At 38.6% G+C, this 15,957-nt stretch overlaps 1 protein-coding gene across 2 annotated transcripts; it reads right to left on the reverse strand.

Annotated features, from left to right (window-relative positions):
- Window positions 1-1,930: 1,930 nt before the first annotated feature.
- On the reverse strand, window positions 1,931-15,957 carry RO60 (Ro60, Y RNA binding protein). Of its 2 annotated transcripts, XM_064147164.1 has the most exons (9): window positions 15,523-15,918; window positions 10,916-11,515; window positions 10,188-10,408; window positions 9,793-9,939; window positions 8,409-8,546; window positions 7,965-8,081; window positions 6,785-6,898; window positions 6,017-6,163; window positions 1,931-4,812 (listed from the first exon to the last, which is right to left on the reverse strand). In XM_064147164.1, exons 2-9 carry the CDS (start codon window positions 11,493-11,495, stop codon window positions 4,660-4,662), a joined length of 1,617 nt encoding a protein of 538 aa, XP_064003234.1. In that variant the 5' UTR covers window positions 11,496-11,515; window positions 15,523-15,918; the 3' UTR covers window positions 1,931-4,659. The 2 variants fall into 2 exon arrangements, with proteins under 2 accessions (XP_064003234.1, XP_064003235.1); XM_064147165.1 differs by lacking the exon at window positions 1,931-4,812 and having other exon boundaries at window positions 5,953-6,163; window positions 6,792-6,898; window positions 15,523-15,957.

The raw sequence follows: 15,957 nt of genomic DNA on the forward strand, positions 1-15,957 counted from the left end.
GTTGTGCTTACCTCTAAGAAGCTGGTAACATTATGAAAACAGCTATTTCATATTCATTACTGAAGCATTTGTAAAAGTTCAACATACCACATAGATATATATGCAAATACATATATATTTAAACTTAAATGCAGAATGCAGATACACCTAAACAAACCACGCTTTACAGTATGAAAATTATAAACCCAAATGTAAGCACACATATTTCAAGACACTCTACCTTCTGCTGAGATCAGCTAATCTTAAATCTTAGCTCTCGGAGCAGCACACATAAAACACCATCCCAGTGTTTTATCTTTCCCCCCTTAACTGTCCCTTGGCGATGTTGTACGCTACACTGTGTCATGGATGAAATCTCTACCCTTCCAGCAATAAAGTCATTACAACAGCCTGCTTACAATGTATCTGTCCACTGTGAACCACTGCAAAGAGCAAAATAAGCCTATAAACTGATGAAATGCCTAAAAAAGGATTATTTGTCAAGTTTACTGCTACATTTTGTTCTCTGAACATTGTTTTGCTCAATACTGCAAAGTTGCTCGTTCATCCAGACTATTAAATGTCTCCCTAATCCTGCATATAACAGTAGCTTGGTAATATTCCACACAGTAACAAGCTCCAAACCCACTGAACTAATTCTAAGGAAAAAAAAAAAAAACAGTTAACTTGAAAAGCCAATTTTAAGCTGTTTATTTTTGTAAAGCCATTCACAGGCAAATGTTATCCTGTTTAAGATAAATGCTATGACATCAGCTCTGATACAAGTTAAAGCTAAGCTAGCACACTCAATGACAGCAAGAAGGCAGAAAATCAGAGAAAAATATTTCCCTAGTGTTTTTACAGACAGAGCCACTATTAAAATACATTTTCATAACTGTTGGTATGTTTTGAAGCCAGGAATATTTAATAGCCTTTTGAAGCCCTACCCATTAATAAGCCCAAATTAAGCAAAACCAAAAAAAAACCAACACAACCCTCCTCATGATTTATGCTGAACAAACATGTTTAACAGTTGTTTTAAGCAGCGAGATACTTTAGGGCCAGTTATTAGTGGCCTTTACATAGTGGGCATGCTGACTTCAGATCTAAACCTGCTTTTATACTTCTCTTTATTTTTCAATACACAGATTTGCAGGTAAACACTCCTATTGTGCTTGCACTCTGATTCTACAGGCAACTCAAACTCTTCCCCTGCTTGCTACAGGTCTCAGATTCCTGATACGAAATATCTGTTTCTTGGCAAAATTATTACTGTCTTTATTCAGTTTATTAGACAAGGCAGAGGCATGCATTGTATGTGCCTTCTCTGCCCTCTTCACCTTCTTGATTGTATCCCTTCCGTGAAGAAATTTGACATTTGATGGCTATTTGTTACAGCCCTTCAGAACAATGCTATACCTCTGCTGTGCTTCCAACCATTACATCCTTTTCTTCCTTCTTAAAACGCCTGAACATTACAGTCTAATATTAAGAATCATTAAAGAGGGTCACAGTGAAATGGCAGTCAAACTGAAAGCCTTTTACATATGCTAGACAGCAAGGGAACCTGCATTCATCCAGTCTACACTACACTTGCCCCTGTTCAATTTTTCCTGGTAAACTTCAGTGCACAATTACAGCCGTGTTTTCATTTTATTAGTCAAAGTGTTCCTCCAATGCAAATGACACTATTAACTTCAGAGTCAGTGCTCCCTCTTTGGTAAAAGGGCAGGGATTTATTGTATGCTGAATTAATGCTTAAGCTTAGCAACTCTTAGCTCACTTGTTTAAACATTACAGTAATTATTACATATCCTTGCCATTTATGGCAAAGGAATCAGGCTGTCCCTTAAAAAGCAGCCATGTGCAGCATCTTCTACGCCACTCACTGTAAGATAATAACAAAAAGCAGATAAAACAGTAGAAAAAGAGGTCACCACACTACTACAAATCTCAGCCATCAGCATTTACTTCAGTTTCCCCTTGCTCCAAAAACCTTGAAGAGGCAGATGACAGTATGATCTCACTGGTGCTGGTTTTACACTGGATAACCAAACCACTTAGAATATTCTAACAAGATCTTTTAGTACCTAGAGATAGAGTAAATATCTAGGAGCATATTATGTACTCCAGCCTGGATGACTATCTTTAACATGACATATAGCTATCCAGTGTCAACAGATACAGAGAGCTACACTTTTCTCTAAGTTCTAATGAAAAGTTCATTCACACGAGTTCAAGGAACTGTATTTTAAACTAGACTCCTTTCAAAGATACAACACTACTATAACCCTTAATTGAATCCATTAGTAACTAGTCTAACCTTTTACTTGCAGTAAATTTATGCAGTTAACTGCACACAGGTACTTGAAATACCTGTTTAAGTTTTCAGTTTATATTTATCCCAAAATATTTCCTATTATTTCATAAATACTGCTCCAAATAAGAAAAAGTACTTGGAAAAGATACTTATCTATCAGTTATTTTCAACATCTCTAGCTTAAAAGGAAACACCCCATCAGATGTTTGACTATTGTGTAATTTAAAACACATTACTACCAAAACAACCCCAAAACATCAGTGCATTTAATTGAAATCATTATTAACATGTATTTACCAAATGGGTTATACTCCCCATATTCATGGTGCTTCTTTAGAAAGAATACTAACAGTGGTAAGAGACTTATCAGGAGAAATGGGTGATTTTCAAAAATCAAAGTGCTAAGCTTTTGTAGGAACACTTCTTTTTTTTTTCCTAGATGTCACTTCACAAGCTGGTGGCAGTCCTGTATCCTCAAGAATTCTAATCAGAGCTGTGTCGTACGAGCAGTGCTAATTCAGACGTAACTGCATTAATGTTCCTACCATCAGTTCTTTAAGCCATGGTTTGATCGACAGAAACAGCATCCCTCACTGTTTTGATTTAGTCGTGAAGGTAGAAGTATGTAGCAGAACACCTTCAGTAAAATGTTACATTTTAGCACCAGAAGAGGTATCCATCCTATCGCATAGGAGCTTTGAATTTACACTCGGCATGTATGAGGCATAATGAAAAGTGTTACTAGTATCAAAAGTATAATATGAACTTGAATTTTACATTTAAAAGCTTGGCATTTCAGCAGAAAAATAAGGTCTTGCGTGTCATTTACCACAGCTGGGTTATTTTTATAAATCATAGTTGTTTTCACATTGACATCAAATTCACTGTTTAAAAGAGCCAGAATTAGCATAAAAGAGGCTGACACACGTATGTCTTAGGGGAAGTTGTAAAAGCATCACTTAAAAAAAAACCCTCTCATCTTCTAAGACTGTGATCTACTACAAAGATCTTTAAACTTCCCCCTGTACAAGCACACCTAAAAACACACAGAATTAAATACACACACACACAGAGAATTCCTATTGACTCCTGTTCTCAAGTGATGATACTCACTAGTTTTCTCCTTATTAACTCATATTGTCAGTCTAGAAAAAAAACAGAAATTAAAAAAAAATCCAGTTGCTATCACTTCCTAAACATGATTTTGAGAACATGAAAAGAGGCAACTGTACATTTCATAAAAGTTTTTAAGAATTGGTCCCTATAAACTGGAGGTAGTTTTGAAATATGTTAGCTTGAATTAATTTCTTAGAGCAGAACTAATGTTAATCTACAAAAAGAGTTAAAAAACCTAAATACTCTCCTGTTAGGAAGATTGTTTCTGTATCACTGAATACATTCTTTTGAAGAAAATGTAGCTTTTTGTTTCTGGTTCTTAGCATTCAGCTTTCAAGAGCAGGCCAAGACACATGCACCTGTTGGAAGTTCTTCACTGAAAGTGTGCTGGTGCTTCTTTAAGATGTTAACATGGACTGAATGTGGCTTCCCAGCCATTTCCAAGATCTTTTTTTTTTGCTAGCAGTTTTTAGAACTTCTTGTAAAGCATATTATTGTAAACTAGTGCTTCTGAAACTGCACTGTACAGAAATTTGCCTTCAGTTTATCTGAAGGGAATGACACTTTACTCCTGGAAAGCTTGATGATAATCTAGATACAGTATCATGAGCACTTCCACTTTCAGTTTTATCAGTATAAAATTTCACTGGCTATCATTTATACTGCATCACAGTCACATGGTCTCATATGTGCTGGAAAATATTTCTTTTGTAGATTGGAAGTGGAGCAATGAAAACTGTTGTTGAACCTTAGTAATGCTTGTAAAATACAGAGCTTACAAAATGAAAACAAAAAGACTAAAGAAAAAACTTTCAAAGTTGCTGTTAAACTTACATTATTAAAAATGCTAAACTCACTTTTTTCCTGCCCCATCTTAAGAGTCATTTATAATTTTATTCTTGCAAGCAAGCGTTCCACAGCAACAGAGGAGGAAGGGGGAGGAGGAGGGAGAATTAAAAATCTCTCAGTATTTATAATCTACTACAAATGAAATTAAATTAGGTATTGTGTAACCCTGTAGCTTTTAGCAAATTTCCTGCTGTTTTTTTAACTCGTATGCAACAGGAAAAAAGATAAAAGAGATTTTCTCATCTGCTTTTCTTGGTTCTTCCCCTCACAAAAATGTAACATTCTGATACGTCTATAATATGTCATATTCTAATAAAGTACATTTGGCTGGGAGTTCCCAGGGTGAAGTCTGTTGCCAGCAATGGACCCACTGGGAAGAACAGATGCCTAGAAAATTAAATCAAATCCAAAGCGAAGTTTCGAATAACATCCAAAGCTCCTGTATCAAAGCCGCATATATCCAACATGCCTCTGTCATCGGGATCTGCGATCGTGAAACCATTTGAAGTCATTCCACAAACAATCAGTTTAGCAGGAATACCCATTTTCTGCAGGAAAAAAAAAAATCAGAACACACTTAACACAGTGACTTCAACTTGCCAGAGGGCCGAATGTTGCCATCTTGCTTACACAAACCACTCTCTGAACAGAAACTGCAATACGCCGTATGTGGAACTGCAGACTCCTACTAACACGGAGCTTAAGCTGCAGCAGCTACACTTAAACTGATGGAAAGAATTGTAGTGAGATATACAAGCACAGCTTTCCCAAAATACTAAGATTTACAGGTTATTTCAAACACAAACATTCCATTTGCTGTTCTGCAGTTGACTGAGTGAAAACTTTCAAGAGTAATTATCAAATGAAGTGTGTTTTTGTCTAAAGTCAAGGATCTCCAAGTGTCGGTGGAACAACTGTCCTCTGGACAACTCTGATCAATGATCTGAATTTGCAGATTAGTAATCTGTAAGGTAAAGCAAAGCAAGTAGCTTGGAAGCCAGAGTACAGGAACTCTTTGTTTAGAGAGCGAATTTAGGAACAGGACTTCATCTCAGCAGTGGGCAAGTTAAAGATTCTTGGTATTAACTGAGTGGAAACAAATATGAAGATCAGTGTCCATCAGAAATATGCAGATCCATGTCCATCCCTACATGCTTGCCAGAAAGTATGTATTTGTAGTTTTAAAAATAGTTCTTTTGAAGCATAAAAGATCATTTGCTCATTAAAATGCAGAGTTTTTCTAATAGCAATGATCTTGGAAAGGGTATTTTTCTTCTATTCTAAAATTACAAAGCTGCACTGCTTAGAGTGGCCCCCTGAAAACATAATGAGTTTTCTCTACAAGATACTACCACCTTTTGATACCTTCCCAGCAGGCTTACCTTCACTACTTCACTTAAACCTTGTGGTACCTACAGCAGACCAAGTTAAACTGAATTCTATGAGCTCAATTTCACTTTGTAACAACTATTAAAAAGTTATTCAATTGATTATACACAGAATGCAGAAATCCATATATTCCCTGACTACCAAACACATTTCCATTGATATTGTAACACACAGAGTAGGGTAGGATAATTACAAGTCCTTTTGTTAATTCAGTGGTTTTAAATATGCACAATTCATACAATATATGCATGAATTCTCCCTAACTACAGAATAATTTTCTGAAAAAAAGTCACACTTAGTTCAGTCTCTTAAAACATATTTATTTTGTGTGTGTTTGCCAACCATAATCAGAAACATATTTACCTCTCTGTACTCTCTAAGAGCTGCTGCAGGTTGAGTATGTCCAGCAAAGGTCTCGTTATCAGTAAATACTATGAAGACATCAGCAGCTGTCTGAGTTTTCTGAGCCCATATCATAGGAAGGGAACAATCAGTGGTACCCATTGGAATCTTAAAAGGAAAAAAATACACAGAATCATTTAGGTTGAAAAGGACTTCTAAGACCATTGAGTCTTGCCATTATCTAACCCTTGCCACCTGTGGTGCTAAACGACATACCTCAGCACCATATCTCTTTGTCTTTTCAACACATCCAAGGACAGGAATTCAACCACCTCCCTTGGGAGCCTGTTCTAGTGTTTGAGAACCCTTTCAGTGAAGAAGTTCTTCTAACATCCAACCTAAACCTCCCCTGGTACAGGGAACACATTAATAGAGAAATTACTAAACCATGAAACAAATTCTTTGTTAAACAGCTTGCTTATTTCATTCCAATTCTGTCCAGGGTTTTTGTTTCTTTAATTATTTTAAGTATGATTTTTTAACCAACTCACTGTGACATAACACTGCCATTCTAAACTGTAGTGTTTAATATCTGGCAGTTGAAATAAAGACATTTGTCAGACCTAAATAAAAAGGAGGTGAAAAAAAGCAGTGTTTCATAACACAGACTAAACACAGTACTAGAAGAGATTACAAAGAAAATGTAACTGTTGAGACTTCTAAACTCTGACAGAAGCAACAGCTATTTCCTAAGTTTATTTTTGTTATTCTTTGGTTTTGTTTACATACTTCATACATTTTCACTAATACTTGAGGTAACGTCATATCAGCTGTCACTGGGCAAGGGACCAATTCATGTGAAAAGGCAACAATGTGGGGATCCTTCTCAGTACGTGCCACAACCTGAGAAAGGGGAAGGCAAAAATTCATTAATTGCATTATTCCTAGTTTTTAATGTCTGATCAAGGCATTCCCTACCAAACACACATGATTTACCCTTTAGTATTCAAGCTGCCATGGTTCCTCACACTAAAACTCAATTCTAGAATTTAACTATTCTGTACTATTACTGCAAGTAAATATAGAAAACATCAGAGCTAAAGAATTGCTTTGACTACCGTAACTAAAGCTGGAGTTATAGAATCAACCAGGTTGGAAGAGACATCCAAGATCAGCCACTCCAACCCTAGCACCCAGCCCTGGCCAATCCACTAGACCATGGCACTAAGTGCCTCAGCCAGGCTTTTCTTGAACACCTACAGGGATCGTGACTCCACCACCTCCCTTGGCAGCCCTTTCCAAAGCCAATCACTCTCTCTGGGAAGAACTTCCTCCTAACATCCAGCCCAGACCTCCCAGGGCACAACTTGAGACTGCATCCCCTTGTTCTGTTGCTGGTTGCCTGGGAGAAGAGACCAACTCCCACCTGGCTACAACCTCCTTTCAGGTAGTTGTAGACAGTAGTGAGGTCACCCCTGAGCCTTTTCCTCTCCAGATACTTCCACATATTTCTTCTTTCCTTTCTGACATAAAGCACTAAACATTTTTAAAGTGGAATATAGATACACAAGATGTAAAATATCAAACTGAGGATACAGTGATTGTGATACAAAGGCTGCAGTGGTTAACTCAGATGCGCACAAGAATTATTCCAAAGTTTATCTCATCTGTATTATTCTATGAATGCTTCTGAAAAAAAATCAAATGTGCTTTCAGCTAAGTGAAAAAAGCAGCTTTGACCACTTTGATTTAGAGAAACCAACTTCTTCAAATGAATCTTCTCAAATCTGGTTGCCAATAGCTTTAAGCATCTGGTATACCAGTGAGGCACAAGGTCACATTTTCTGTACCCATAACCTATTACATCATAAGTTTCCTTCCCATTTCTAACCAGATTTAGAACACCCTCATAACAGAAGAGCAGCCTGAGATGTAAATAGTTATAAACAAAAGAAGCTTAATGCCTCACCATACACATTACTGCTGCGACCGTGCTGGCGCTGAGCACGCTGCCCAGAACCTTTTGCGTCATTGATGCACTGACATCAACTGCAACTAAGAAGCGTTTTCCTGTTGGTTCAACTGTCTAAATGGAAAACAAGAAGAAAAATAAATAAAACAGGTACAAAAAGCTAAATACGTTAAAGTTCTTCTTTTTAGAAGTGGAATCCCTTAGAAGTGGGGCTTTTTATTCTTCCCAGGCTAACGTTAGGACAAAAGTGTTGCTAAAAGCTGAATATATCATGGAGTTTTGATTTTTTTGTTGAATAAGATGTCAATTCCTGAGAGCTGTGTTATAAATATGCAATAGCATTACCCACCCAAACTGTTCTTGATCATTTTATAAGATTTTTGAAGATTTTTTTTTAAAGTTTTCTTAAAAAGCTTTAACAAACTGAAGAACTCTTATTACCTTGAAAGTTTTGTAAAAGGAAGCATCTAAAGCTTCTAAAATGTCTTGATCAGGACGCCACCAAAGCTTCCCTCTGCTTCCATGTCCAGCTTTATAGGTTTCTAATGCAACCAAAATGTGGAATGGATGTATTCTAGCCTGCAGGTAGAGAAAAGAGAATGGACCTCATTCCCTTTTCCAGAATCCTCCAACAAATTCCCTTAGCCCATCACCAGAATTCTGGTGAAATTTCACAGTTCTGTGACTTTCTATTACAGGCTTACAGGAAGCAAAAGCTCCTTTACTGATGAAAGGAAAGAAGTTGAGCTAGGAAAAGAGCAAACTTTAAATCAGTTTTGTATCAAACACAGTAAAACTGGAGAAACAAACTATTTTCAGAACAGAGCATTCATTTTCCTCTAAGAAGACAATGCAAATAGTTTCTTCTTTTTTTCATTTCTCTACTGAAACAACATTTTTCTTTTACTGATTTGTCAACATTTTGTTATCTTTTTCCTCAAGGGCAGTTTCAATTATTAGTAACTACAAGGAGCAAATCTTGGCAAATCTGAGTGCCTGTCTACTGTCTTTCTTCCATCCAGATATTGTGCCATCCACCATCTTTGCTGTCCCTTCTCCGATGCTTCACGAAGTATCCATGATGTAAAGTAGAAATATGGGAAAGGGAAGAGCAACAGAGTAAGGAAGGACCTGCTGCTGTTTTTCTTGCTTCAGCATGTTGTTGAAGAAGTTATGCTTCCTGATTCTAATGTTCCCAAACCCATAAAACTATTAGAAAGGAAGAAAATAAAGAAAACAAACAAAAAAACCCAACCTCAAACCAAACACTTCCATTAAATTCCTGACATTTTTTTTCTGTCTTTGGGGAATCCTCTTTTTCCTCTTATTCTCTTAGCTTTACTGTCTATCAAAGAAGATGGAGATCAAAGAAGAGAGTCTTTTTGTTCTTACTCTTCCTCTCAGCTGCTATGCTTGTTCCTTAATTCACTTCCTAGACCCCTACACAAATAACTTCCACTCACTTTAAGCTTGTACGGCTGATTCTTAATTACAAGGCTCAAAAACAGTGGACAAGGACAACATTCAAAGCTTGTCACAGAGCTAATTTAAGAAAAGATCTTAGCTGCCAATATACTTCATTTGTAGAAAAATGTCAGAAATGGGGAGGTTGAGTGCTGTGAAAAAAAGTTAAACAAGAAATGATAAAGACAAGTTTTAAAATTAAGAAGCAGGTATTCCACTGCAGATTTTGAAGAGATTAGAACCACACATTTTCTTCAAAGAACATCTTTTTTTACTTTGTCAGGGGGGTGCCTGAAGAAATACACCTCAGGAAAAGATGAGAAGCCACAAAAGCTAACACTGCTTGTGAAAAAGTTCTTACCTTTTTTAGCAGTTTCTCATTTCTCAGTCTTTCACACACTATTGCCACTTCTGAACCTCGTGGTTCAAGTACTGAATTTGCTGTCAGCTTCCCTAAATTTCTCAACAGTACAGAAATGGACATCTCCTTCAGCAATGCCTTCCAAACCTACAATAGAGAAAAGAAAAAAAGAAAGAAAGAAAGAAATTCCTAAACCACAAGACTTGACATCTGTACATTAAGTAGGTGTATTCAAAAATCAATGTACAAATTATAGAATTTATGTGAAGATCCTAATTATTTTAAATTAGCTACTTGGGTAAACAACTTGAAAAACACAAAGGTTATTTTTGAACAGAAATCTGACTCTGAAAAGTGTTACTCTAAAGAGTACAAAGCTAATGAAGTTTACCTACCTCTTTAGATTTCAGATGGTTTGTCAGGAGATGCTCCCTAACCAGACCATATTCCTCTATTAAATGAGTAACTTCCAATTCATCTTTTGTGCGTTTTACTTTCTCCACAGCCTCCAGATACTTCAAGAGTTTTTCAATCTCAGCAGAAACTGCTTTGTCTTTATAAGCCTCTTGAACATCTTTCCATCCTTTGGTAATATATTTCGCGACTACAGCAATGCCTATGGAAAAGAAAATAAAAATCCAAGCAGGATTACCCTCTTCATACTGGCATTTATCATTCTAGCATGAAAAGGAGTTAGCAGGTTTCATTCTGACCTGCCAACCAGCTAAGAAAAGTGTCAGCCAAACACAACTCAGAGCAGTAGTTTTAATTACTGTATTATTCTCCTCAGAAGTACAGAGCCTAACATATTTGAAACCAACAGATTTTCCCATATAATGGAAAAAGTGTTGTTTCATAATATGTAAGCAAATAGGAAAAAATTAAGGGAACTGCATTATTTCATCTTTTCTTCACATCAGGAAGAAAAAGAAGGAACAAACTGTTTATCTTGAAGATAAACAGTTCAATTCTGATACACTCAGGTTTTTAAGATGCAACTTAGAGGATATACCATCACTAGGAAATTATCACTCTACAGTGGTACTTGGGTTTCCAGAACAGTTCCACAGTAAATATAAAAGGTTTAAAGCACAGTACTTTCAGGTAAATAAAAATTTATTACCTTCACTGGCAGGTTTTAGGTGGGACAACCTCAGAAGATCTTTATGAGACCAACCACTTCTTTGTTTATATTTTGTAACTGCTAAAGCAACAGCCATGCCATTCTTTCCATTGTACCAATCTGCAACAGCTTTCCTCAGTGCACGGCCCCACATGCCACATTTCATGCCCTCCTTCAGATCTTTTTTAAATTGGATGAAAGTAAAGAGATGGGTTGGTATGCAACAAACCTCAGGAACAGCTTTAAATGCCGCTTGCTTTGTTTTTGCATCAGAACACTGTGAGCAAACTGCAAGAGCAAAAAGCAGAGGCTCCTGTTTTGCGGCTCTGCCTTCTTTACTAAATGTCTTTATTTCTTGAATAGCTTCACAACCTCTACCCTCTTCAATCAGTCTCATTAAAGCTTCTGCATTTTCAAAGCCCAGCTTCTGCTCTTTGATGGAGTAAGTACCACCTTCTGAACCAAAACACAAGAAGCGCTGGAGTCTATTCATATCGGTGACATGCCACGCATAATCAGTCGCGGAGCTTGGCACCTGCTTCTCGTTCAGAAGCTGCACTTGGTTTTCCTCGTCCTCCATTGTTTATCTTTCCAGGAGTCCTGTTGAAAGAATATCCAAGTTTATTGAGAACTATTGTGAAAACCTGATAACTCCACTCTCTTCTGATTTCTTGATAAAGTAAAAGTAACTTATCTACACACTTGCAATTTTTCCTTCACAAATGTAAAGAGCATACTCTAAGTGTGCAATACCACGTATCGATTAGGGGGAAACAAAGAAAACTATCTCAAAGTTATAACAGTGACAAATTCACTTTCTGAATTAACTCCAGTAAGTGGCACACAGAAATCATGTCTGTTATAGTGGCAGCAAAAGGACGTTACACGTCATCACTTAGGAAGACTTTTGGATTGCATGCTAAATTGATCAAAACCACAGATTTTGCCCTGCTCCTTTTTGCTAAGAAAGTACAATACAGACCAGATGAAGAAACACAATGATAAAACTAAGAATTAAAAGGCTGAAAAACTGTCTAGTCAGAAGACTTTGAGAGAATTGAAACATGGAGCGTTTTAGTGAGGCTCAGACAACAGCCTTCTAACAACTGACAGTAGCTCAAGAAAAAACTACCACAGGCTGAACTAGTCTGCTGTTTCAAATGAGATCCAAGAAAACACACAGACATACCAAATTCAGTGCTGTTTTATATTTTAGATGAAAGGGTGGGAAAAAAAGACAAAAAAAAAACCCCAAACAACCCAAGCAAACAAAAAATGTCCAATCTTTTAGGCTTTCTTATACTCTGGGTTGCAAAATTTCAGCTGCAATACTCATATGCAACAATACTGCTCTTGGAGAAGCATAATAAAATTCAAACTGCAACATTTAAACTGAAATGAACACAGAGTGAATTGAGACCACCAAGGTAAGGGGAAGAAAATCCATCATCTTAACTATCTCCAAGCTATTTAGGTAGCAACAATAAACTCAGTTTTCTCAGCTCACACCAAATAATAAAAAAAGATATTATATAGCATCAAGAAGTCCTATCTAAAAACCAAAACAAAAAGAGGCTCTGCATATATATATAGAATCATAGAATCAACCAGGTTGGAAGAGACCTCCAAGATCAGCCAGTCCAACCTAGCACCCAGCCCTAGCCAATCAACTAGACCATGGCACTAAGTGCCTCATCCAGGCGTTTCTTGAAGACCCCCAGGGACGGTGCCTCCACCACCTCCCTGGGCAGCCCATTCCAATGGGAAATCACTGTCTCTGGGAAGAACTTCTTCCTAATATCCAGCCTATACCTACCCTGGCACAACTTGAGACTGTGTCCCCTTGTTCTATTGCTGGTCACCTGGGAGAAGAGGCCACCCCCCACCTGGCTACAATGCCCTTTCAGGTAGTTGTAAACAGCAATAAGATCACCCCTGAGCCTCCTCTTCTCCAGGCTAAACAGGCCCAGCTCCCTCAACCTCTCCTCATAGGATTTGTGCTCCAGGCCCCTCACCAGCTTCGTTGCCCTTCTCTGGACATGTTCCAGCACCTCAACATCCTTCTTGAATTGAGGGGCCCAGAACTGGACACAGTACTCAAGGTGCGGTCTGACCAGTGCTGAGTAGAGGGGAAGAATAACCTCCCTTGACCTACTGGCCAAGTGTATTTATATGTATATATAAATACACTAAAATCTGAGCACACACAAATAACATTTCAAAGACATTCACGTAACTATTTGTATGCATCACAGATACCCACTTTCAACATGCATGTTGGGATACTGCAAAGCCATTCTGCTTCATTTCTCAAGATAAGCTAGTACAAATAAATGTCTCTAATGTCAACAGATTATTTTCCCTCAGTTTAGGTAACACATTGACTTAAAAGCCATTTCCCTGCTTCCTCTTTGACACAGAATTTTTCTTTCTCTGCAAGCAATTAGAAATGTGCCCTTCCTCTGTTCTTGCCAATCTGCAGTGATGCACTCAGAATGAAATAACGAATAATGATCAGTGCTCCCATTGTATTTTTATGATATTAGCAGCATACAGAATATAAAGTCATACACTGATAACTGTTTTTTTTTAATGCAGGTTTCAGATAAAAATTAGCTAAGAAATTTTTCATTGTATGCAGCATGTACTTTGAGCACCACTGCTCAGCTATTCTTCTTAGTGCTTAAATACTCCAACCATGTTTCCTGCCAAAGCAATTTAAACATGTATCATGCCTGAGCTGACTTTTTCCACCATCTGAAGCATGCAAATCTACAGGAAACAACAAGGGTGGAATTCAAAATGCAGCATACCATATAATTACATTTTAATGTCTAAATACATTTGGTTTCAATACATTTCAATTAGCCAGTTTCATTAAGCAGGAGGTGATGTTTCACAAGAAACACACAAAAAAAAGTCCTAAAATCACTCAGCATCCATTAGTTATTTGTAAGCAGGAAAAAATGGTATTTAGAAGGAATCTAACACCATTTATCTTGAAGCAAAACAATGGGAAGCACAAAGGAACACACATCAGTATTGAGATCTCCATCTACATGAAACTGAGATAAAATTGATACCTTCGCATAATAAACATTGCCACATTAAAATGAGACTAGTGGGAAAACTCTTTTCAGCCACCTATGGATTACCAAAGTTTAAACTGAACTGGAAGGCTGAACAAAACATTTATGATCTCACTTTGGTGATTATATTAAGAAATACTTCTAATATTTTAGATTTTTTTCATACATTTTTCCATTTGCACAGGTTCCATCTGGTTTGTCCGTTTTAATTCTCAGAGAGTCTCACTCATTCTGATGCTTACTTTTGTAGTCACTAACAAATCAGCTACCATTATTATCTCCACCTTGAAACCTTTACAAAGTTACTAGTGCCTTCGGATAAGCCATCTAGGATACAAACCAGTCTTACCTCAGCTTGCTGCTCTCTCAGGCATTTAGCTTCAAGCCAACAAAATTCTTTGGATCCTAATAGAGAGTGTAAATTCTTTAAATTTATATTTTAAAGACTACCCCTGAACATCTGCAATTGCTGATGCAAACCACTAATTTCACTACTAAGCAACCACACCAGAAGCATCACATTTATAATGGAAATGCACTTATCCAATGTAAAACTATTTAAATCATGTTGGGCGCTTCTACCACTTCATACTTCAACCTCTCAAGTTTTCTATTACCTCCGTCTAACCAGTGCCTCTCCTCTGCTCTGACCTCAAGTTTATGTCCTTCATCCTTTAACAAATATACAACACTTTTACCCTCGCTGAGGGATAAATGCAAACACACACTTAACACACTCCCTACTACAACTCTGCTCTTCATCTGCTGAGCTACATCAGTGAACTTGAATTAAAAACACTCATGGATGATTTATCAATTAAATTCTGTCTCCAGAAGCATTTCCAATTTCGGAGCTACAGAAACGCCAACGGCACTACGAAAAGCCATTGGAAGTCACAGTCCAGCCAATTTCTAACACAACTGCTGAACTAAAATTCGTGGTTGCTCACCGTTACTAACAAAAAAAAAAAAGAGAAAAATCACAAAGGGATTTTAAAATATGTACTTTAAATACGATACAGATTGATCTAGAAGTAAAATACGACTTTGATGGTCTGAAGTAGCTTCCAGAACATGGGTTCTTACTATTATTAACCTCTTGTCTCTTTTACTATTCATTCCTCGTTTCCACAAGAAATAAAATTTGCTTTAAAAGAAAATCGCCTGGAGGGAAAATGTATCTTAGCTAACACGAATAAAATCGTGAGAAAAGAGTGTCTAAAGCTGATCTCGAAAAGCTACGAGCCTAGGGGTCAGTGTCTCTAATGACAAACACGATGACGCCGAAGGCGACGAGCCACCCCGAACGACACGCCCTTTAATCCCCGCACGGGTTTTGCAGTGCCCAGGTGCCAAGCGGGAGGTGGCCATCGACAGACGGCTTCCCCGGATCCCTTCCACATCCGTGTCAATCCCAATGGAGAGTCCGAGCAGGACCCACACTTGTGCCGCGGGCAACCCGGTCGATGCCAGCCCGCTCCCCCAGCCCTCAGTGCTCCCCTAGTAGGCGCGACTTGCCTGCGAGGCCGCGGCTGGGAGGGGCGGCGGGGCAGGGCCTGCCCGGGCCAGCACGGCCTCCGACGCCGAGTAGTGGCGCAGCCCCAGGGAGCTGCGGCGGCTGTCGGAGCGCAGGGCGATAAGAAGGGGAGGGCAGGCGAGAGAGCTGGCGGTAGCGAAGCCGTCTCCGGACGGCGGGAGGCAGGCAGGGCAGGTCCTACACGGGCCGCCTAAGCCTGGATGCTTCTCGCAGCCCAGCCCCGCCCAACCGGCGCCCTGACAGCATCCCCGGGACCCGGATGGGACCGCGCCCACCGCAGCCGCACTCCAGTGCCCGGATGGAGCCGCGCCGCGGAGCCGGAGCCGCGCTCTGTGCAGCATGGGGACTTTTCTCCACCTGCCACGTTTTCGTTCCGCAGGCGCGGAGCTCCAGGGCAGGCTTGCAGCCGTTCCGTG

Source organism: Pogoniulus pusillus, chromosome 8, assembly GCF_015220805.1.
Source record: "Pogoniulus pusillus isolate bPogPus1 chromosome 8, bPogPus1.pri, whole genome shotgun sequence".
NCBI lineage: Eukaryota > Metazoa > Chordata > Aves > Piciformes > Lybiidae > Pogoniulus > Pogoniulus pusillus.